At 38.0% G+C, this 23,011-nt stretch overlaps 1 protein-coding gene across 7 annotated transcripts in view; it reads right to left on the reverse strand.

Moving 5' to 3' along the window:
- cep128 (centrosomal protein 128) overlaps positions 1-22,175 on the reverse strand; it is a 165,673-nt gene extending 143,498 nt beyond the window's left edge. For 5 of the 7 annotated variants that reach the window (XM_077219955.1, XM_077219953.1, XM_077219954.1 and 2 more), the window contains exons 1-8: positions 22,067-22,157; positions 21,508-21,681; positions 21,337-21,423; positions 21,126-21,252; positions 19,716-19,837; positions 4,040-4,131; positions 3,846-3,918; positions 3,137-3,259 (exon numbers count right to left, since the gene is read on the reverse strand). In XM_077219955.1, coding sequence (XP_077076070.1) covers positions 3,137-3,259; positions 3,846-3,918; positions 4,040-4,131; positions 19,716-19,837; positions 21,126-21,252; positions 21,337-21,423; positions 21,508-21,663 — 780 coding nt within the window. In that variant the 5' untranslated portion in view covers positions 21,664-21,681; positions 22,067-22,157. Of the gene's footprint in view, positions 1-3,136; positions 3,260-3,845; positions 3,919-4,039; positions 4,132-19,715; positions 19,838-21,125; positions 21,253-21,336; positions 21,424-21,507; positions 21,701-22,066 lie in introns of all 7 variants that reach the window. The other 2 variants (XM_077219951.1, XM_077219952.1) reach the window with 2 other exon arrangements.
- Positions 22,176-23,011: the final 836 nt, after the last annotated feature.

The following is a 23,011-nucleotide window of genomic DNA, read 5'->3' on the forward strand; positions in this document are numbered from 1 at the left end:
TTTTGTGGCACACTCTACAACCCGGTTCCTCAGAGACGTTGGATTCAGTGGCCAAGAGTTGCGTCGCACAGTAAAGAACTTATCTGAAGCAGCAGAAAGGAGCAGCAACTGGCTGTGGTTGAGACAGAAAGATTCTAGCTGGCTGTGTACAGGCCACTATGCTACGGTTTCTTAGAATTCTTGAAAACTTGAAGAGTCTGTTGGTTTATTTGTATAGGTTGTATAGTATTTAAAGTCATTACGTTCCTGTGTATATTGCGTGAATGACGGGTGGTTGGGCAGATATTGTGTTTTGCGGTAGGTGGTATGCCATACGGAACCGTTGCAACTGAAACTGCATATTAACGCACCAGTGGGGCTCGACAGCCTTAGTCAAACGGGTTGGCGCGTATGGTTGGGTTGCGGAGAGATTGTGAGATTGTGGTTAGGTCTCAACAGCAGGAGGGATGTAGAGGTCAGTAAGCTGGGCTGAGTTGAGTGGGGGACGGAGGGGGGTGACTCTGGGACGCCAGAGTCACTGTCGAGCCCTCTTGAGGTGTCGTGGGCTAGTCGACAAAACACTGAGGACGGAAGGTGCCCACTTAAAGACCCTAGCGATGTCCCCTACTCAGCTCAATCCAGACGGTTGTCATGGGGGGACCGCACTGTGGTTGCAGCCGTTGTGTGTGCTGACGCGTGTTAACACTAGACAGAAGGAGATTTACATCACCATATGGAAAGAATCGTAAATGGATGGAGAAGCATAGGTTACTGTAAAGCTATGTCTTAGTTGGTGCTTATCTTGGCGAAAGCCGAGTACAAATCAGCATGAAGTTTTAACATCTACTCTCGTGTAATGGAAATCTGAGTAATTGCATTTGCATATACAGAAGATGCAATGTACTAGAATGAGTCTGAAAAACAAAAGTGGCAAATAAAATATATTGGAGTAAACTGAAATCACTTTTGAAGATTTGAGAGTAATCCCTGAGTTGCAACAGAAACTCACATACATTATGTGCCACATGCCATTTAATGTGAAAAACCAGCATGTGTTATTCCAGCATGCACATGGAGCACAAGATGAATTTGCTATATGTATTCATGTACGAAACAGTTGGAAATCGATTTATCATCAGAAATGACATACACTAACATCAAAATAACTGAGATGCATAATTACAGAAGGCGAAACATAATTACTATGATTAATTGTATCATAGACAGACCCCAACTTCCATATCACATTAAGGTACCACCCAGCCAAAGACTGATGCAATTAAATCATTGGGTTCAAATTCACAATTCATTGTGTGGATTATTTCGTATTTGTATGCACTGGAGAACTTCTAATGAAACATATCTGCCTAATTCACAACACCATCTGTAAAACGTGTAGACTGCAAAACATAGACTTAAAAAAATGCATACGCACATGAATTTGTTCTTAACATCTCATTTTATTATATAATTTTATGGATAATCCAATTAATGCAACATCAATATAATAATAGTCGTGTTAGGATGAAATCTACTTAACATGATTATAAGGCCATAAAAAGTAAGTGCTTTTATGCGTATGTGTGGTTTCTATATTTGTCCGTAAATTTAGAAATAATTTTATTACTAACTTTTTGGTGAATTGTGATTTGTTCTTAAAATTGTTCGTACATTTCACTCACACATTTGTGCGTACACATGCTTAGTGAATGAGACCCATTGACTTTATGTTAGGTAGCATTTTAAGGAAGCATTTCATAGTCTAAAATCACTTTGTGAAATGCTACGGTGACATTATTCACCGCTCTAACAGCGTTCGGGATCATATGGGTGTGCAAAAGAGCGGAACATTGTTTTTCTCAACAGCTCTTTGGTGACTAAGCGTTTGTTTATCTGCCTTGATTTGCTTGTCTTGTTTGTTTCTCATAATTTCACAACAAATGCATTATTTCTCTAGGCCTAAGGCACACCGCCTTTTCATAAGCAAACTGCAGTGGAGATGCAAATGAGGCTCCATTCATCAGTCGACTCTCAGATAAATAGGACAATTGTTAATGGAAGCTAAACACAAGCATATACTGCCCCCTGCTAGTAGAAGCACGGCATGACCCTGCTCTGAAGTTTCCACTAGATCACTGGTTTTAACACTGATTTCCCCCTATTATCATCATACCTAATAATGTCAACCGGATATTAAAGCAATTTGAAGAAGTTACTTTAGTGGTTCAACTGGAAGTATCTGATGCAAGTGTGCAAGGAACTTTTCATTCAATCACAAATTTGCTGAAGCTGTGAAGCATTTTATGTCAAGTAATGATATAAACACATTAAGCTAAAAAGCAGACAAATGACAGCAAGTGCAAGTCTTAGAGAACAAGTGACATCTTAAAGAAGCCAGATCATATCCCCCCGAAGTCTATTTTTTTGTTTGTCATGATTCGATTTTTCACTTTTTATCTACCTTCTCTCTGCACTTACAATAAAATGGTCTGTATTTTGACATTGTCTCCTGAAAGAACAAACAGTGCTTTAATCCACTATAACATGGGCTACACAATTTCTGTCAAGATCAATACAGTTTGTAACTGTCCATTCCTTCAATAACATTGTGATGGGATCACAAAACAATTCCTACTGAAATATGGAGTTAAAAAAGAAAAGATCAGACCTCAATGATCAAAGACCTTATTAAATATAAACTTCAGCTGCTTGTACTTTTCAAACGATGGGATTCTTCGCTAACACTTGTGAGAGTCACAGAGTCTACACAGAGCCAGGAATAGTGCAAAGTTTATTCACACACATTATGGTCAGTAGTTAACAAAATAATATCATCTATTCTGCTTTTTCCTTATTACCTCACTATTGAACACGTTTCTGATCACTCAACAGAAAGCACTGATATATTAATATATTTGGGTTTCCCCACATCAGAAACGTGTGTAAGTTAGTTCAGATTGAGTTCTTGGTTTCATTAAAAGATCCTTTTGGACTGGGGAGGGAGTTTTGAGTTCTGAACGTTACAATATGTTTTCATAGTACATAGTACATCAACATCATTTAGCTCAGAATATCCAAGAAAATGTGAAGTGTAATGATATGGCCCCTTTAAAACATTAGCAAATAAAAAACAATATGCATTAGCGTAGTGTTCTACCTTCTGCAGTTCTCCAGACATGCTTTTTGGTTTCTCTCTGTGATATCTTTCGGAAATCACCTGCTGCCCCGAGCGCATCTCATCCTCGATCTCCTGTAGACGTCTCTCCACCCGTAACGAGACCTAAGACACATCATACATCTCAAGCCTGACTTAACGTGCCGTGTTCAGCCCTTTTCAGCTAGAGCAAGTTGCTGTTATTCAGAAATTATTCAGTTGCTCCTATGTACCATGGGAGACCGAGCTTTCTTCTGTGCTGCCCCTCGCATCTGGAACTCCCTCCCTGAACATCTGCGAAAACCCCAGTCAGTGGACAATTTTAAAAAAGAGCTAAAAACTGTTTTGTTCAGGCAGGCTTTCCTAAGTGGTCCTTAGGCTTTGTTATTTTTCCTTTCTTTTTTTTATTCTTTATTTTTTATTATTTTATGTATTTTGTTGGTTACTGATTTTAGATTGTTTTATTGTGGTTGTTATTGTATTGTGGTCTGTAGCACTTTGAGATTCTTTTATGAAAAGTGCTTTATAAATAAAATGTATTATTATTATTATATCAGTTTCTGTACAGCAGGTCACCTTAGAAACTGGTTTCAACTTACAGCAGAAGAAAAGACACAACAAGTGCATTCTGACAAGAAGCAAGACAAGTGGTCACAGGCAGCAAAAAAATAAAAAAGTGAACACTACATGCTGTTACAAAAGCAACACTTACGGTTTCTTCTCTCTGCGGTGCCTGTACGTGGCCTGCAAGACTCTCCAACGTCTTCTTGGTTTCTATGTCAGTCCTTTTGAGGGGCAGAAAGCAGAAAAAACACAACACTGTGTTTTTTAACAATTGCACAAGGAATTTATTATCATCAACAAACACGATGCATTGATTTGAACAAGTAGAAACATTAAAGCGACCTGTTTCTTCTGCTGATCTCTCTATCAATGTCATCACCCATCCGAAGCTGATCACTCCGCAGGTCTCTCAGGGACTGATGCATTGAGTGAACCTGAGAAACAAAGAGAATTAGATTTTAATGTGAGGGGTTTAATGGTAGAAAAGGAGACGTTGGGATATCTTTCAATGCAGAAGTTACTCTTTATTGAGGACTTTGCTGTTGCAATGCTTTAGTCGTCCAAGACTAAACTCAATAGCTTAAACACAGTGTTTTTACCTTCCAAGGGGGAGGGATTTAGCTTGTGCTAGGGTGTAGTGTGGGTGCTTGCCAGAGTGTTGCTTTGGAGTTTCTAGGTGTTTTGAGTGGTTGGTAAAAAATAAAAAATAAAATGCTATGAGGTTGCTAAGGTGTTTGGGTTGTTTGCACGGGCATTGTTAGGGTGGTTGCTAGGAATTTGTTGGTGGCTGCTTACTTGGCCAAGTCAAAAGAGCCCATCCCAGAGTCTCTATTATATTTTCATATATTCCTTTAAATATAGCTTGAGTCCCTCGTTCCATGCCATTCAAATGGGACTTTTCTTTTTGTCTGTTCATTGTCCTCCATGTGAAAACTACATGTTTTATCTCTTAAAAGAGTCAGTTAAATTTTTTTTGGTAGGAAAGTTATTATCAACCTAACTGAAATAAAATAACCATGAATTATTGTCAATTTTTTTAAACCTTTAAAACCTTGATTTAACATCCTACATTACACGGCTACCTCCAAAATATATAAATAATTTAGCCTAATGAGGAAAACATGGCAACTGTCTGGTCTTCTAGCACTTTTTAATTGGGCAGAATATTCAAAAAACATAATAAAAAAACACAATAATTAATAAACTAATGTAAACTAATGTTTTTAAGAATGTGATCGATCAACTAAATGTTCTACTGACAATGGCACAGATGCAGCCAAATCATTCCCATAATCAGTAGGGGTGTAATGGTTCAGATTACTTTTAGCACAGTTTTAGTGTCACAGTTTCGGTATGGTTCGGTATATGTTATGTTCATGGAAAAAAGGACTACTGTCAAATAAAAATAAAGAAAATAAGAAACAAATAATCAAACTAAAAGCAACAGCACAAATAAATACAATGGAGCAAAAATACAAGTAAATAAAAAAAGCTTTTCAGGTTATTGAGAGTATCTCTCGTACTGCGTAATATCTTATGCTATGGGGAAAACCTCTTTTCCAGGAGATATTGAAGCCAAAAATTATCCTTAATTTTGAATTTTTTAAGAATGTGATCTTAAAGGAAATGTAATCTTAGATCATATGGGCAAACTATGTATGAAATCCCACGAACGAGAACTGTCTTCGGTAAAAGTGCCTTTAAAGTTTTTGCACCGGTTTCCTGGTATAAATTGCAAAATCAGCTAAAATTTGACTGTTTACCGACAATGACACAATTTAAAATGAGGATAAAGGACTATTTGAGTACTAGTTGCACATGTGCTGTTACTGAGTAACTGCTGATTATGTTGAGGGTATGTTAAATTGCCAAAATGTACTTTTTTCTTGTTTGTTTTGTTTTTTGTTAATGTTTTAATATGGAACTATTATTCTGCTGTCTTGGCCAGGACTCCCTTGAAAAAGAGATTCTGAATCTCAATGGGACTATTTCCTGGTAAAATAAAGGTAAAATAAAAAAATAAAATAAAATTTAATGTAAAACGCTGTGCGGCAGTGTGCAGACCAATACTCAAGGCCCAATACTCAGTGACGTGATACCCAATGGGGGCGCTTCGCAGCCCGCGCACAACCGTCTGGACGGATGCTTCCTCAAAAAGGACTGCGCGCCGTCACACTCCAGACCCGCGCCTTTTCTTCCTGAGCTTCACGAAGAAGTTGCGAGGTCTTGGAACGCCCCCTTCTCGGCCAGGATACGTACCTCTGTCTCTGCTGCATTCTCCACTGTGGATGGTGCGAAAGATAGAGGGTACCTTTCTCTTCCTCCAGTGGAAGCAGCGGTAGCATCACATCTCTGCCCGCCCTCCGCTGGACGGCGAGCGCAGACAGTGCTAGTGCTGCCATCCAAAGCCTGCCGAGTGACGTCAGCCATGCACGGTCACGCTTACACCGCCGCCGGACAAGCTGTGTCAGCGCTGCACACAATGGCCATCTTGCAAATCTTCCAGGCTGACCTTCTCCGTAAAATGGACGAGGAAGGCGTGGAATCGATCAGCATCGCGGATTTAAGGAGCCCGAGGTCCCAACGCCTTCCTAGCCCTCCTAGGAAAGCGACGGTGTTCAGATCCCGCTGCGGCCGGATTTTCACCGAAACGATTTGCTCGTCCAGTCCCATGCAATGTGACTGTTCCAGCGTATTTAGCAGTCAACAAGCCGGTTCGTTTGCACGCTTGCCTGCACACAAAAGCCGTTTTTACGGCTACCCAGATAAATCCAATAAAGAGTGTATTTTTTGGTGTTCCGGCCACGGCCGATGGTGTTATGAGTGTTGTAAGAATGCCCACGTCTCAGTGCCCATTCCCAGACACAGCCCGCCTCAGTTCAGGGCTAGCACAAATAAAATCGACTCATGTGGATTGTGCGAAAAATGTAGTGAATGTGCCCACGTCACAGTGCCCACAAACACTACACGATGCTTGTCCCACGGTTTCTGTAAAAACGAAACCAGCACACATTCAGTCAGCACAAGCTGACGGTTTTCTCAGTGCAGTGAGTGTGCCCGCTGTCCCGCGCCCACATTCCCTCACAAACACGCTCAACCCCACGGGGTTTGTCCCGCTAGCTCTCTCTCCACAATCTGTCATAGAGAAACCGAGCGCAAACCGGCTGCCCGCCGTGATCGGCGCGCCCCCCGCCTCGCACGCTGTAAACACAGTGTTTATGTCTCAGCACACAGAAGCTCTGCGGCCGCCGCTGTGCCGCGGCCAGAGCCCAGATTTCATTCTACCTCTAGCTATTCACGCAGATGCACGGGCAAAGCTTCCCGGGGTATCAGAATGGGTGTTGAACACAATAAAAAGAGGCTATACGCTACAGTTAGCTCGACGTCCCCATCATTACACGGCGCGTGTCGAAACCACAGTAAACAACGAAGTATCTCATTTACTTCAAGCTGAAATTGAGAAACTACTGAGCAAAGGGGCCATAGAACCTTAATCTCGGCTCAGAGCGAAGGGGGGCTATACAGCAGATATTTTCTGGTACCGAAAAAAGACGGGGGTCTCAGACCCATTCTAGATCTGCGACAGCTGAACAGAGTGCTTGTGAAGCGCCAGTTCAGGATGCTGACAGCCAGGAAAATCCTTGCGCAAGTTCGCCAGGAAGACTGGTTTATGTCAATAGATCTGAAAGACTCCTATTTCCAAATACAAATAGCGTCACGTCACAGGCGCTTTTTGAGATTCGCCTTCGAGGGCCAGGCATATCAATACACAGTCCTACCGTTCGGCCTGTCCCTAGAGCCCCGTATATTTACGAAGTGCATGGACGCGGCTCTCGCATCCCTGAAACTTCAGGGCATGCGAGTTTTGAAGTACTTGGACGATTGGCTGATTCTAGCTCGATCGCACTCAGAGCTCATAGAACACAGAACCACATTACTCGAGCATCTCGAGAATCTGGGTCTCACAGTCAATTGGGCGAAGAGTTCACTGTTTCCCAGCCAGAAAATGTATTTTTTGTAAATATTCTAATCCAATCAGCCGGACTATTCAATGACTAGGACAGGGGCTCCGAGAGCCATTAAAACAAAGGGTGAGTCTCAGTAAATCTGACTCATTTAACTTACAATAGAGAGAACAGGACTGGCAATTAATCTCTTGCTGATAACTCTGATATCTAAATGCAGTCTACTAAACTTTCTCAGTTTCTATACTATTGTATTGGAACCTAAATTAAACATTTAATAAATTTGTAACACTACACTGTACACACGCTTTCCATGTGCGCGCTTCGGATGAGTGCACACACAAATCTTATTACAGCACGCGAGCGAGTTGTCTTCTGCGTCGTCTTTGAATGGTTAAATTGGCAAGGCTTAAATGAGTTTAGTTTAAACCGCAACGTGTTCTGTTCAGGTCTTACCTGCGCTTGTGCGCTATCAACGCCCAGGTGATGACTGGTCACATTTGAGCATACGGCACTCGCATTGAACAAAGTTTAGGAAGCCAAAATGTGTATCCATCGACAGAAACATACATTAGCCGAACTCTATCGCCATGGCGCGAGCGCAATTGGCTTTTAAAGGGAATGGGAGATGAGACTCTGATTGGTTTATTGTACGTTACGCTCAAAACACACCCATTACTCATGAAGAGAATAGGGACAACCCTTTTAGACCATGTGGCGGGTGCGCCGCATATTTTTCCCGTCGTTAACCTAGCAAAAGTGGATTCGGACACACCCTAAGTGCACTTGCGCCATGCGCTATGATCGTTAAAATAGGTTTTTTTGGGGCGCGTCAAATAGCGGTATATGTAAGGGATAATGTACATCCAGCCCGTGGTTCTCTCAAAATAACCTACGACAGGATGATGAGGATTACACGACTACTTGTAAATAATTAGACACAAAATATTGATCTGAGTTGAAAAATTTTATTAGGTCTTTAAATGCAAAGCTTCCGCGGAGAGAGCAGTTGCAGACAAACATCAAACTAAACGGACATTTAAAGGTATTGTAGGTAGAAATCACCAAAAATACTTTTTTCCAAATTTGTTTAAACTGTCTTTATATATCGATGCATAATTAAAATGTAAGTACTCTGGAAAAGAAATTTTAAAAATCGAGTTTCTGTAGTTCTCTCAGGACTGTAATAAATACAGCTAATTATTCCATTCGGGACGAAAGAAATGATTGGCTGGGGCGACTGTCACTCTCCCTCGCTACCATGGATACCACCTCTGCTGATACAGGAGCAGCCCAAATGTGCGCACCCGTTTGAAGAGGCATGGAAGCTAGTAATAACAATTATGGCAGAGAAAGAACAGTCAAAATTCTCAGTAACGTTACCTGCATATAGAGGCAGCGAAGTCAAACAAGTTAAAAAAAGGAAGACAGTATTTGAAAAGGCTATGAACAAAAAGTCTTTGGATAAATAAAGAAATCATACGAGAGTCAATATCGGCGTGGCTTTCCAGTGGTGGCGACTACTGAGGGATCACAAGGGGCTGAAAAGTGACTCCATGATGGCTTTATATCTGCTGGACAGGTAATCTTGCTGTTTTCATTTTGATGGTATTTATTTTTTCATGAAGCATGTATCACTAGCACACGTAGCGACCTAATATAGCTACCTAACGTTACGTAGCATAACTAACGTTACACTGGCTTAGCTATGACAGTGTAACTTTGGTGTCGACTGGTATAACGTTACTGTTAGTGAGCCAGGGTTGAGACGATAAATAAGCAATAGGCCTATCTGCAGTTGAAAGCTGTTTTGTTTAATTTCGCCAAATCTAACTTTAGGTTAAAAAGTTTAGGGGATCTATTTTTATACCTAGCTTTACCCTCTGCCTAAACTTTGTTCCTATGTTCAACGTGAACTCTACCTGCTCCGTTTTTTCACGTTTGGTTTGTTGTTATATGGTCTTCATATGATTACCTATGTCTTTATGTTGTATCTGTATGTGCTATACAATATATGTTGTGTGAGTGTGTTATATTATCTTGGGTCTGCAATGCAGTTGTGAGAAGGTGTTTGAGTGTATGTTACTCAGTTTATCTGTAAACAATCTTATTTTATGAATCTTACAAATTCACCTTCATCACAGTGTAACTGATAGTAACGGCAAACGTGTATCAATGAAGCTATTTATAGCTTTGCCTTATATTGAATTTGATTCCGTTACGAGCTAGTAAAATATTTTAAACTTTACCAGTATCGATATGCGAGCTTGATAGTGAGTACTAACAGCCATGTTAATTGTTTATATTCATACTGATAAAGTTTGTTATTTTATTACTTGTGATTCTGACATGATGTCACTACATCTGGTAAAGCTGGTAAACGCGTCCGACTCTTCCAGCTGAGCGAACGGCCGGGATCGCGCGTTCATTTGTTTTGGGGGCGTGGCTTTGGAAGGAGCCGAGAAGGGAGGCGGTGGGAGTTAATGGAATAATGAGCTGTGTTTATTACAGTCCTGAGAAAACTACAGACACTCGACTTTTATAATTTCTTTTCCAGAGTACTTACATTTTAATTAAGCATTGATATATAAAGACAGTTTAAACAAATTTGGACAAAAAGTATTTTTGTGGATTTCTACCTACCATACCTTTAAGAGATACGGTATACAGTCATTCATATAACTTATTAAACAGCATTTAGCCACATAAATATTTATAGGGATAAGATATATTGATTTCAGATTAAACTAAAATCATACCTGTTTGTATCTCTTAAACTCTGGAATAGCCTTCCTGATATTGTACGAGACTCAGACTCGCTGTCCCAGTTTAAAACTAGATTAAAGACGCATCTCTTTAACCAAGCATTCACTTAATGCTTAACCTTTGATACTGCTGAATCAGTTCGAATGCATTAACATTATGAACATCAGCTATGCTAATTATTTCCCATCTGCCTTTCTGCTGTTATCTCGGGACGCTAGTCCCGAGGTAAATAGCGTTCGTCAGCTCCAGTTTGTATCCAGCCTCTCACGGAGACTTCAGATGCCCCAACGCCTGTGAAGAGACGACTCGATGCCTGTGAAGAGACGACTCAAAGCCGGCGATATGTTATGCCATAAATTAATACTTGATTAACTAACTGTATTTTTCGATGTACATTTCCGAAATGCAATTTCTGTAAAGCTGCTTTGAGACAATGTGTATTGTGAAAAGCGCTATACAAATAAATTTGAATTGAATTGAATTGAATTGAATCTAACAGTGTACAAAACAATAGTCACAAAATGGCAGCAGCTGCGCTTGGATGAAACAAGAGTTAGAGCTCATATAATGACTGGAAGCATCATTAAAGAGATACTAAAACTTAATGAGTAATTTTAAATATCAATGAAATTTCATAATTATTGATACTTCAGTTCAGGGAAATGTACAAAAACTAAAACTAGGTTAACTAATATACAAAAAAGGTCCTCAAAACAATTACATTAAACAAGTAAACAGTATGCAATACAGTAAAAACAAAGAAACTACTTGCAAACAAAACAGACAAATAAATACAACACAACAAAAATACTAATAAAATAAACAGTGGTATTTAGAAAAGTTATAGTCTACAACAACAAAAAATTAACAATTAAATATAAAATAACACTGCACAGCCAAATTAAAAAAAAAGCCAAATGGCAACATTAAAGGTACTGAAGTTATTCAGTCAAGATCAGTGATTTTTATTTGTCATTTGTTGTTTGATTATCATTAATTGCAGACTGCAGCAAGGCTGCTATCACTTTAAGAGCTAATGCATGGATCCAATATACTGTTACACAAGTTTTCTTTCTCAACTGTGTTTGTTTTACTTAAGACATAACCTACTTTATTTAATTGAATACTCTCCAAATGTTTTATGTATGCATTTAGGCGCATATAATTTTTAATAAACTTTAATATAATAGTTTTATCAACAGTAGACTACGTTTTACAAAACTCACATATTTGGCTGATTTGAATGTTAATATTGGGCTTTTAGGGAGGAACAAAGGCACACCGCTATGAAGGAAAGGAAGGTGCGTTGGTAGGAATACGGCAGCGAGTCCATTCTTCAAGTAAAAAAATTACTTGTAAGAAAAGATACAGTATATTTACAGTACATTACTACTTAGACAATGTGCCAACTCAACTGAATAACAAAGTTACAGCATGAACTGTATGGAATGCCAAAGTTGACTTAATTAAAAATAAATAAACACATAAATAAATATACAAATAAATGTAAAAAAGCAAAAATACATAAATAAATACATAAATAAATATACAAATAAATGTAAAAAAGTACAAATAGAGTATTTATACTTTTATTTCCTTATTTATGTATAATTGTATTTTTGCACACATTTATTTATTTTTTATTTATATATTTATTCATTTATTTATTTCCACTTTTATTTATTTCCACATTCATTTATGTATACAGGTCCTTCTCAAAAAATGCTAATTTTTTGAGATAGGAATTTTGGGTTTTCATGAGCTGTATGCCAAAATCATCAGTATTAAAACAATAAAAGACCAGAAATATTTCAGTTGGTGTGCAATGAATCTAAAATATATGAAAGTTTAATTTTTATCATTACATTATGGAAAATAATGAACTTTATCACAATATGCTAATTTTTTGAGAAGGACCTGTATATGTTTTTATGTCTACATTTATTTATTTTCACATTTATTTATTTCTACATTTATTTATTCCCACATCTATTTATTTATACATTTATTTATTTATACATTTCTTTGTCCGTATGCTAATGAGGGGGGCGTGTTTTACCTCAGACATCAGCAATCGAGCTCAGAGTGGCAGTGCTGAAGCTTTGAGGCCACAGTGACACCTTGTGGTGTGTGACCAAACGAAACGCAAGAGGTGTGCGGACAATATCACATTTTAAGTCATGTATATCACCCTAACTGTATGTAGGGTAGGCTATATAGGGTTAACACACATAGCACACATGAACAGAAACTGCACTTCAATGGGTCTGATAGCAGACACTTGGACATGGAAGCGCATGAAAGTATCCACTATTAACAACAATGTAAACGTGGTGGATAGGGCTGAAAAGAGCTTGCGTTTATTGTCGATGAGACTCGCACACCAGCGCAGAACGCGGAGAGAAACCAGCGCACATTTCACTGACTCCTACGCAAGCATATTGATCAATGAGTTTGAAACGCGACTCAATACACGGTTTACATTCGCGTTTCATAATTTCTTATGCATAACAGGTGACAATTCAAATGCTTAAAACACAACCCATATTTCATAGATGAATAATGAATGTGATTAATCACAAGTCATCAATTTGGAATTATTCTTAAATCAAACAAAAGGGCTCATGTAAACGCAGCTATAGTAAGCCACGCATCTCAGCCCATGCAGTAGAGGACAGAAGCATCATCATGCCCATTCAAACGCACCTGTCGTGCCCATGGTTGTGGTGATATTTCCCCCTATAAATTGATTTTATATCTACCAAAACCTTATTAAATAGGTAGAAAGTAAAAGTCGTTATGAGATTAATGTTAAAAATAAATGAATATAGAAATATGAAATGATGGAATCAATTAAATTGTATGTTTAAATATGATCTAAAACAGCCAGTAGGTGGCGGTAAGTCACTGTCGGTAATTTGTTAGTGAGAAAAATATTAGACTACCTTATTAAAAATATTGATTAAGGTTAACACTCCTGTGTGTGTGTGTGTGTGTGTGAGTGAGTCATATCATTAATCTCATAACGACTTTTAAGCAATTGTAATTGCAGTGTAAAAGCATTCTCCTCTGTATTAAGATTTTGACTTTTAATGACTTATAACTTTTGTTAATTTTATTTTACTGATAACAGCATAGTGCCCTATTATAATTATAACTGAGTAGTTTATCGATTAATATGAAGAACTTGACATATATGATGTGTATAGCCTACCTATTTAATAAGGTTTTTGTAGATATAAAATCAATTTATAGGGGGAAATATCACCACGACCATGGGCACGACAGGTGCTGTTTGAATGGGCATGATGATGCTTCTGTCCTCCACTGCATGGGGTGAGATGCGTGGCTCACTATAGCTGCGTTTACATGAGCCCCTTTTGTTTGATTTAAGAATAATTCCAAATTGATGACTTGTGATTAATCAGTATCTTAGAGCAGCATCTATGAAATATGGGTTGTGTTTTAAGCATTTGAATTGTCACCTGTTATGCATACGAAATTATGAAACGCGAATGTAAACCGTGTATTGAGTCGCGTTTCAAACTCATTGATCAATATGCTTGTGTAGGAGTCAGGGAAATGTGCGCTGGTTTCTCTCCGTGTTCTGCGCTGGTGTGCGAGTCTCATCGACAATAACCGCAAGCTCTTATCAGCCCTATCTACCGCGTTTACAATGTTGTTAATAGTGGATACTTTCATGCACTTCCATGTCCAAGTGTCTGCTATCAGACCCGTTGAAGTGCAGTTTCTGTTCATGTGTGCCATGTGTGTTAACCCTATATAGCCTACCCTACATACAGTTAGGGTGATATACATGACTTAAAATGTGATCTGGTCCGCACACCTCTTGCGTTTCGTTCGGTCACACACCACAAGGTGTCACTGTGGCCTCAAAGCTTCAGCACTGCCACTCTGAGCTCGATTGCTGATGTCTGAGGTAAAACACGCCCCCCTCATTAGCATACGGACAAAGAAATGTATAAATAAATAAATGTATAAATAAATAAATGTGAAAATAAATAAATGTAGACATAAAAACATATATACATAAATGAATGTGGAAATAAATAAAAGTAGAAATAAATAAATGAATAAATGTATAAATAAAAAAATAAAAAAATGTGTGAAATATACAATAATAAATAAGGGAATAAAAGTATAAATACTCATTTATTTGTACTCTTTTACATTTCTTTGTATATTTATTTATGTATTTATTTATGTATTTTTGCTTTTTTACATTTATTTGTATATTTATTTATGTATTTATTTATTTTTAATTAAGTCAGCTTTGGCATTCCATAGAACTGTAATCCAGATAAAATCTGCAGACAACAAAAAAGCAGCAGTGATGTGTAGATTAAAGGTGGATTATTTAGTGTTAAGTCATGCAGAAAAGTCAATATGTCAGCAGCCAGGATATCATAAAATCAGTACACCTGATGAATACGTGTGTGGACTGTATGGAGAAATGTCAACATTCCCTCAAGCTCCCAGACACTCTTATCATGGCATGTATTTTGGTATTTTGTGTGTAGTGACTGGAGAACTAAAGCAGAGCAACACAGAAATGTGGAAACCAGTAGTGATTCTGCTATAACATTTATATCATCAGGGAGGTTTTCAAAAGTAGACACCAAGCAGAGAATTATTGTGTAATCTGCAAACTGTGTTCCTTAGTAGAAGCAATTTCGTTTTTAAACATTCTTGAATGCATGAATTTTCCGCATTAAATATAAATTGAGCTAATATGTGCTCATACTGTAGGTCTACACGTTATGTTATGTAGCATTGCATAAGTAAGCTATTTTCTGTGTTTGTTTGAGCACTTTTGATTCTTTTGCCGTTATAGGTAAATTACGGGAGGAATAACAAAATTATGTAAACTGTAAAATAATTTGCGCTACAAACCAGTGTGTTTATGATCAAGGTAATAAATTAAAATAATAAGTTTGCAATATCAAGCAGCATAATGGACTGTTTTTGTACAGCTAAAATAAATTAAAGCAGATGAGACCGGAAGCTTTGACACAATCAAGTTACAATGGCCGTGCCAGCTCTTTCATTAAGAATAAGGTGAATATTTTCTTTCAAAAGTACAAAATGCAATGCTGTATTGTGAATACATACATACACTGGACAAAATTATAAACATTTTAGAGTGGCCTTTTATTGTGGCCAGCCTAAGCACACCTGTGCAATAATCATGCTGTCTAATCAGCATCTTGGTATGCCACACCTGTGAGGTGAATGGATTATCTCGGCAATGGAGAAGTGCTCACTAACACAGATTTACACAGATTTGTGAACAATATTTGAGAGGAATAGGCCTTTTTTGTACATAAAAAAGTCTTAGATCTTTGAGTTCAGCTCTTGAAAAATCGGGGCAAAAACAAGTGTTGCGTTTATAATTTTGTTCAGTATACATATATATTCACTTTGTACTTTAAAAAAAATATTCACTACAGACAGACAGACAGATAGATAGACAGATAGATAGATAGACAGATAGACAAATAGACTCACCTCTTCCTTGTGCTACCATAGCACATTAATCTCAGTTTTATTTTATTCAATTTAATCATTTTATGTACAGTGGGGGAAATAATTATTTGATCCCCTGCTGATTTTGTAAGTTCGCACACTTATAAAGAAATTAAGTGTCTATAATTTTTATGGTAGGTTTATTTTAATTAGGGTGACCAGACGTCCCGTTTTTCCCGGTACAGCCCCGTATTTCCACTCTAATTTTAGTGTCCCGACTTATTCAGAAAAAATCATGTTTTGTCCCTTATTTCATCGTTAATATATATATATTTTTTTATATATATAATAGGTTTCGTTTCCGAAAGGCTAAGTGAATATATATGTTACGTTCAAACCGTGTAGCGCGCGCATGACAGAGAGGGAGAGACCTTGTGTGTGTGTGCTAGTGTGCCTAATGAAGCGCATGTAAGACGCATTAATAGAGGGAATGCATTAACGTCACTTTCCCGCCGGAACACGCCCCCTCAGCCGGACTGAGTGGCAGAAGAGCAGCTGCGTGACTGGATTTAATAGGGGAAACTGCGAAAACGCAAGTAAAACAAACGATTATCAGTTTAAACTAAAGATTGGACTCAATATAGTGTTCCTTACAACTTACTTAAGATCCGGTGATCCATGGATATTAACATGCAGCCAGGAATCGTGTTTCCTTACATTTATATGTGCCTGATTTTGACACCAGGGAAATACATACAGCAAATTACCAGGGAAATACATACAGCAAATTTGCTTGTGAATGCTTTATATAAATACAAAATAGGCAGGTCTAAATCCAGGTGATCACTTATCAATGTTATATATATCATCATATCGTCTAGAGACTTAAAACTTGTATAGTTTTTTGTCAGTGTTTATTTAAAAATGTCAAATTATACAGAATATACAGTTGTAAATATTTGATTGATGAGTTGTCACTGCAATATATAACAATACAATATATAGAGAATGATTTTACCACTAAATTCAGCATATTGACACAAAAATGATAACTGCAAATCCACCTTTCGCTGCCTGGAGTCCAGTTGTTTCTATGAATTGTAGCGATCTATTTGCTTCTCTGTTCTGTAGCTTTAGGTAGTCTTTAAAAATATTCCTCATATTTCTTGTCAAATCTAGTTGTACAGTCAGTCTCAAAGCTCTTTCCCGTTTTAGACGCGTTTTGTGTGTTTTTCCGCAGCATTCACACTGAAAACCAATGCTGCCGCTCAGTCTTTTTGCCACTTGTGGGCGTAACTGCAGTCACTCCGGCCAACGGTGACGTCACGTGCATTCCCTCTATACGCATGCGTTCTGTATCTGTCCCGTATTCCACTCCGAGAAATCTGGTCACCCTAATTTTAATGGATAGAGACAGATTATCAACCAAAAAATCCAGGAAAAGACATTATATAAAGATTGTAAATTTATTAACATTTGATCGAGTGAAATAAGTTTTTGATCCCCGAGCAACCAGCAAGAATTCTGCATCCCACAGATTGGTTATGTGCCCATGTGGAACACAGATTAGCCCTGTCACTTTAAGAAAGTACTCCTCATGTCCTAATGTCAGTGGACACCTGTCCACAGAATCTGTATCTTCCAATCCAACCTCTCCACAACCATGGGCAATATCAAAGAGCTGTCAAACATCAGGGACCAGATTGTAGACCTGCACAAGGCTGGAATGGGCAATATGACCATCAGCAAGAAGCGTGGTGAAGAGGAGACATTTGTTGGTGTGATTATTCAGAAATTAAAGAAATAAAAAATGAAAAATCAATCGCCCTCGGTCTGGAGCTCCATGCAAGATCTTGCCTCATGAGGTAAGGATGATCATGAGGAAGGTGAGGGATCAGCCCAGAACTTCTCAAGAGGAGCTTGTTAATGATTTCAAGGCAGTTGGGACCACAGTCACCAAGCAAACCATTAGAAACACACTACGCCGCAATGGATCGAAATCCTGCAGCGCCCGCAAGGTCCCCCTGCTCAAGAAGGCACATGTACAGGCCCCTCTGAAGTTTGCCAATGAACATCTAATGATTCAGAGAAGGCTTGGGAGAAAGTGCTGTGGTCAGATGAGACCAAAATTGAGCTCTTTGGGATCAACTCAACCCGTTGTGTTCAGAGGAGGAGACATGCTGACTATGACCCCAAGAACACCATCCGTGCAGTCAAGCACGGCGGTGGAAACATTATGCTCTGGGGCTTTTTCTCTGTTAAGGGTACAGGACGACTTCACTGCATTGAGGGCCGATGGACGGGGCCATGTACCATAAAATCTTAGACGAGAACCTCCTTCCTTCAGCCAGAACAATGAAGATGGGTCGTGGATGGGTCTTCCTGCATGACAACGACCCAAAACATACCGCCCAGGGAACAAAGGAGTGGCTCAAAAAGAAGCACATTAAGCTCTTGGAGTGGCCTAGCCAGTCTCCAGACCTTAATCCTATAGAAGATCTGTGGAAGGAGCTGAAACTTCGACAGCCAAGAAACCTTAAGGATTTAGAGAGGATCTGTAAAGAGGTTTCTCCACAAGGTTTCTCCACAAGACATAAGGCATAAGGCATGTTTTGCTTGCGTATCAAATACTTATTTTACTCACTGAAATGTAAATCAATTTATAAGCTTTATATAATGTGTTTTTTCTGGATGTTTTGGTTGATATTCTCTCTCTATCCGTCAAAATAAACCTACCATAAAAATTATAGACCCTTAATTTCTTTGTAAGTGGGCAAATATACAAAATCAGCAGGGGATCAAATAATTATTTCCCTACTGTATACTATATGATTCAATCATTTATTGCATCATTGTATATTTTTTATATTATTTAACTTATTTTACTTGCTCTTGCCATGCTTTCTATTGTTGTTAAACCTTATGTTTGTGTGGCTTCCAGGGATATCTGTCTTCATGAGTAAGAGAATGTCTTTATTTTAAGGTGTTTAATGTCAGAGGACGATGTTGTGAAGCAGTACTTTTCTATTCCATTTGTTTTGGTTGTACCGGTACATTTGTACATTTGTACAACACTTGTACATTTGTACTGGTCAGACATAAGCCCGATTCGAACGGTAATTGTTTCTCATGTGGACGTCCATAAAAATAAATTAGCATGGCACCTCAATGATAAAACTCGATGCCTTCGGATGGCGATTTATTCATGTTGTTTTAATTAAATAATAGGAAAACATAATATCTTAATTATTATTTGATTATTTAAATCTCCTGTTTAAAAATAGGAAGATAGATACACTATACTTAAAATGGTTGTCTGTCTTGTATTTTATCTCAAAATGATGGATGTCATTTTCAAGATGTGAAAATTAGCAGAAGTTATTACAGCCTCTTATTGACATGAGGTAAACATAAAGCTGCTTGGTTTATTTTTTAATGTATATAATTGCTGTCATAATAATGGCCCATTTTAAATGTTTACGTTCTTTTCCTCTCTTTCTTCTTTGAGAGAATGATGAAATGATGTTCTTGTAAATAATTTCCAGCATTTCAGTAATAAAAGTGTAGGCTAGATCTTTAAAATGCATCCAAATTAGTTGCAAAGTGCAACAGTTATCGTATATTCTGGATTCATACGGCAATGAAACATGGAGACGTAATCTAATAAATTGAGTATTAGATTTAAGTATTTAAGTGCAAAAAGATAGTGACTATACAGTTATAAAATGTATTATTAATACATTTTGAGTTCAATAAAAATAACTATAACGACACAATTAGTCTCAGATGTACAGTCATACCTGCTCTTCAGCTTGAGCGAAGTCTCGGAAACGCACTGCGACAGATCTAGACCGTCTTCTGTTACCTGTGCCCGCACTCCCATAATCTCTCAAAGGGGACGTGGGTAGGTAGCGCCTCCTGTCTACAGGGCAAGAGACACATATCTGGAACTATTGTACTGCTTACTGCACACTGTGTAGTAAATACTATATTTTTAAGTTATATGTGCAATGCTAAGATTTTTCACAGCATTTGAATGGTATTGCAACAATTACACTACCATTCAAATGTTTTTGAAAAAAGATTCTTATGTTCACCAAGCATTTATTTGATCAAAAAACATGTTACATATTATGTAAACATGTAATTGTTTGTACAAAAAAACATGTAATTACATATTAAAAAATATATGTAATTAGAATTTTAACTGTTGTAATATATTTTTTTTTTATTCTGTGAAAGCAAAGCTCAAATATTAGTAGCCATTACTCCAGTCTTCAGTGTTACATGATCCTTAAGAAATCATTTAAATATTCTGATATGGCACCCAAGAAACCTTTCTTCTTATTATTATTATTCGACGATAATGGCCCCAGGGAATCAGGGGGCCCCATCAAATACCCAGAAATTAGAGTGGACTATTCCATTAATACTGCACGTGTGCACGCAAAGTTTAGAGCTACAGCAAGCGCAAGCTCATTAACAGCAGAGCTTTGCTCATAAAATTATTAAGATACATTTAGCTCTGATATATATTTATGAAATTAATCATACCATTGATATTACCCTGCTCATTCTTAGACGTGTCTAAAATGCCCATGCACAGTTCAGCGGAATGACAAAGGTTGCCCTAACGTAATGCTGTTAAACTGAATGCATAAAGTAAATTGTTTACTGAAATAACCACAACAAAATTATTGCAGTGCGCTGTCGTTTGTCAATCAGCATCACGTGAAAGTTGTGTTCGTTACTATAGCAACTGTGCTTCAGAGGTGTGTTATAAAATTTTTGGCATTAATAAATATAGCTATTAAGAATAATGCACTTATTTTCCATCACCAGTAAAGATGCAATAATCTAGAGAAAGAGAATAAATAGGGCAATTTATCATCTAAGATAAGTTTATTAAGGATTAGTTGGGAGATATACCGTATAAAGTGCATGATTTTTTTTATGGTTTATACATTAACATGATGAAATTTTACATTGCATTACATTAAGATTCTACAGCTCATATGTGTTCCTCATATTTGTATTTGCTTTATTAGGGAGTATCAGAGTAAATTTGTTAGGCTTAGTTAGCAAAGATACTAGTAGTTTTAGGAGGAAGTATATACTGTGCTTCATGTATTAGCATTAACACACTATTAATAAAATGTATAGACAAGCTTCCACTCATTTAATGAAGCAAGTCCTAGCTTGTGCTGCACCTGAGGCGCTGGCGTCTTCCAGGTCACTGGTGTGCAGTGTGGAGAGCGAGGCACTCCAGCCACCCGTGCTCCTCTTCAGCCGCTGACCCTGCAGATGCTGGATGGACTCCTCTAAGCTCTCCCTCAGCTAAAACACAGGACAAGCTCTCAGAACAACACCCTTATCTGAAATCAGAGACAATCCCATACAACTCTGGGTAGCGATACTCACCGTCGCCATGGCTTCAGCTTGGTCATCTGTGTGTTCCTTATACTGTCCCAACATCTGATCCACTTTGTTTAGATTTCGGCTTGTATCCTGCACAAAAGCATAAGCTTGCATGTCAAAAGAAAAGACCCCAGCTGTACACAACAGAGCAGACAATGAATGAAGGCAGCTTACCTGTAGAGTGTTTGCTAAAGTGTAAATTTTGTCTGATATGTCTGATACATGTGTATCCCTAGGAAACCTGCTGGCAGGTCTTATTCGGCTCCCTCTGACCCGCGATCGATGCCCCCTGGGTCTGTCAAAGGTGTCAGATTCACTGGAGGAGTCCATGCTGACATGTGCCAATGCCTGAAAATAAGCAACAGCACTAAACTGAAATCAGAAACCACCTTTCCGATCCTGACACATGCATTATCTGTTTGCCGAGCTAGAAGACGCGTGTAATTACACCAGGCGAGAAAGTATTGAGAGTAATTAAATGTTTAAGGCTGAGGAACACTAGTCTAGTCAATTAAATCGTCTATTTGATGAAAATAAAGACCTTGTAAACACTCGACTTGGCACAGAGAGTTGACGTAGAACTATCGAGCTAACTTAGTTAGCTTTGTGCTTAACTTAACGTTAGCCTTTCTTTCCTAAGATGTAAGTTAACAAAGCCTTGTCCGTTTGTATAATATAATACCGAATCACAAAATGATAAAACCACACGAAAAGTACGTCAAACTCCCCCTACCCGTGCGCCCAGAGGTTTGATGTTATCCTAGGTGATCATTGTAAGGCACCGGCATCCTCTGCTATGGCAACTTGAACTGGCCGCCTAACAGGAATACAACAAACGCTATGAATCATGGAAGTTGTAGTTTTGCCACCCGCGCCGTAACGTTACCTGTTACGTTTCAGAAGTCCTTCATATATTATATTATATTATATTATATTATATTATATTATATTATATTATATTATATATCTTTAGCCAACATTTGGCTCAATAATACTAACAATTAAGGTGATGATACACAGGGCAACTTTTTGAGCAATGTTATCTTGCCGAGCGATTGTTGCTTGGGCACTTTCCCATTGAAAATGGGCAATCAATTTCTATCTGGATAATTTAGATCGGCCGTGGACCCTGTGCCTCATCTGGTTGCCCGTTGACGGCAACATTGCCCAGAAACAAAAAGTTGCCCTGTGTATAATCATCATCACCTTTACTATTCTATGGGCTATCTATTATAATTTACATTTTAAAAATCCTTGCTACGTGTGCTGTACTGGCATTTGGATAGTGTTGCCCTATTGTTGATTTGACTGCTTTTATTGCTCTCTTCATTTGTAAGTCGCATTGGATAAAAAGCGTAAATGTTGTGCATGTCGTCTATTGTATTGTATTGTACTGCATTATATCATGTTCTATTATATTATATTATACAGTCACAAGGAATGGATAGTGTGCAATGATTATTATTTAACATAATTATAATATATAATAGTAGTTGTCATTATTATTGTTAGTAGTAGTAGTAGTAGTAGTATATAATCGTATTATACACATTATTAATAAAGTGTTTAAAAAACCCTTACCAGTCGCCCCCCTTTTTGGCAATCGAGTGCAAAATGACACCCATAATAAAATGGTTGTTGCTAAGGAGTCCTTCTGACTACACACAAAACCAAGGTA

The sequence above is a fragment of the Siphateles boraxobius genome, unplaced genomic scaffold, assembly GCF_051911475.1.
Source record: "Siphateles boraxobius isolate OS27281-9 unplaced genomic scaffold, OSU_SipBor_1 8, whole genome shotgun sequence".
NCBI classification, from domain to species: Eukaryota; Metazoa; Chordata; class Actinopteri; order Cypriniformes; family Leuciscidae; genus Siphateles; species Siphateles boraxobius.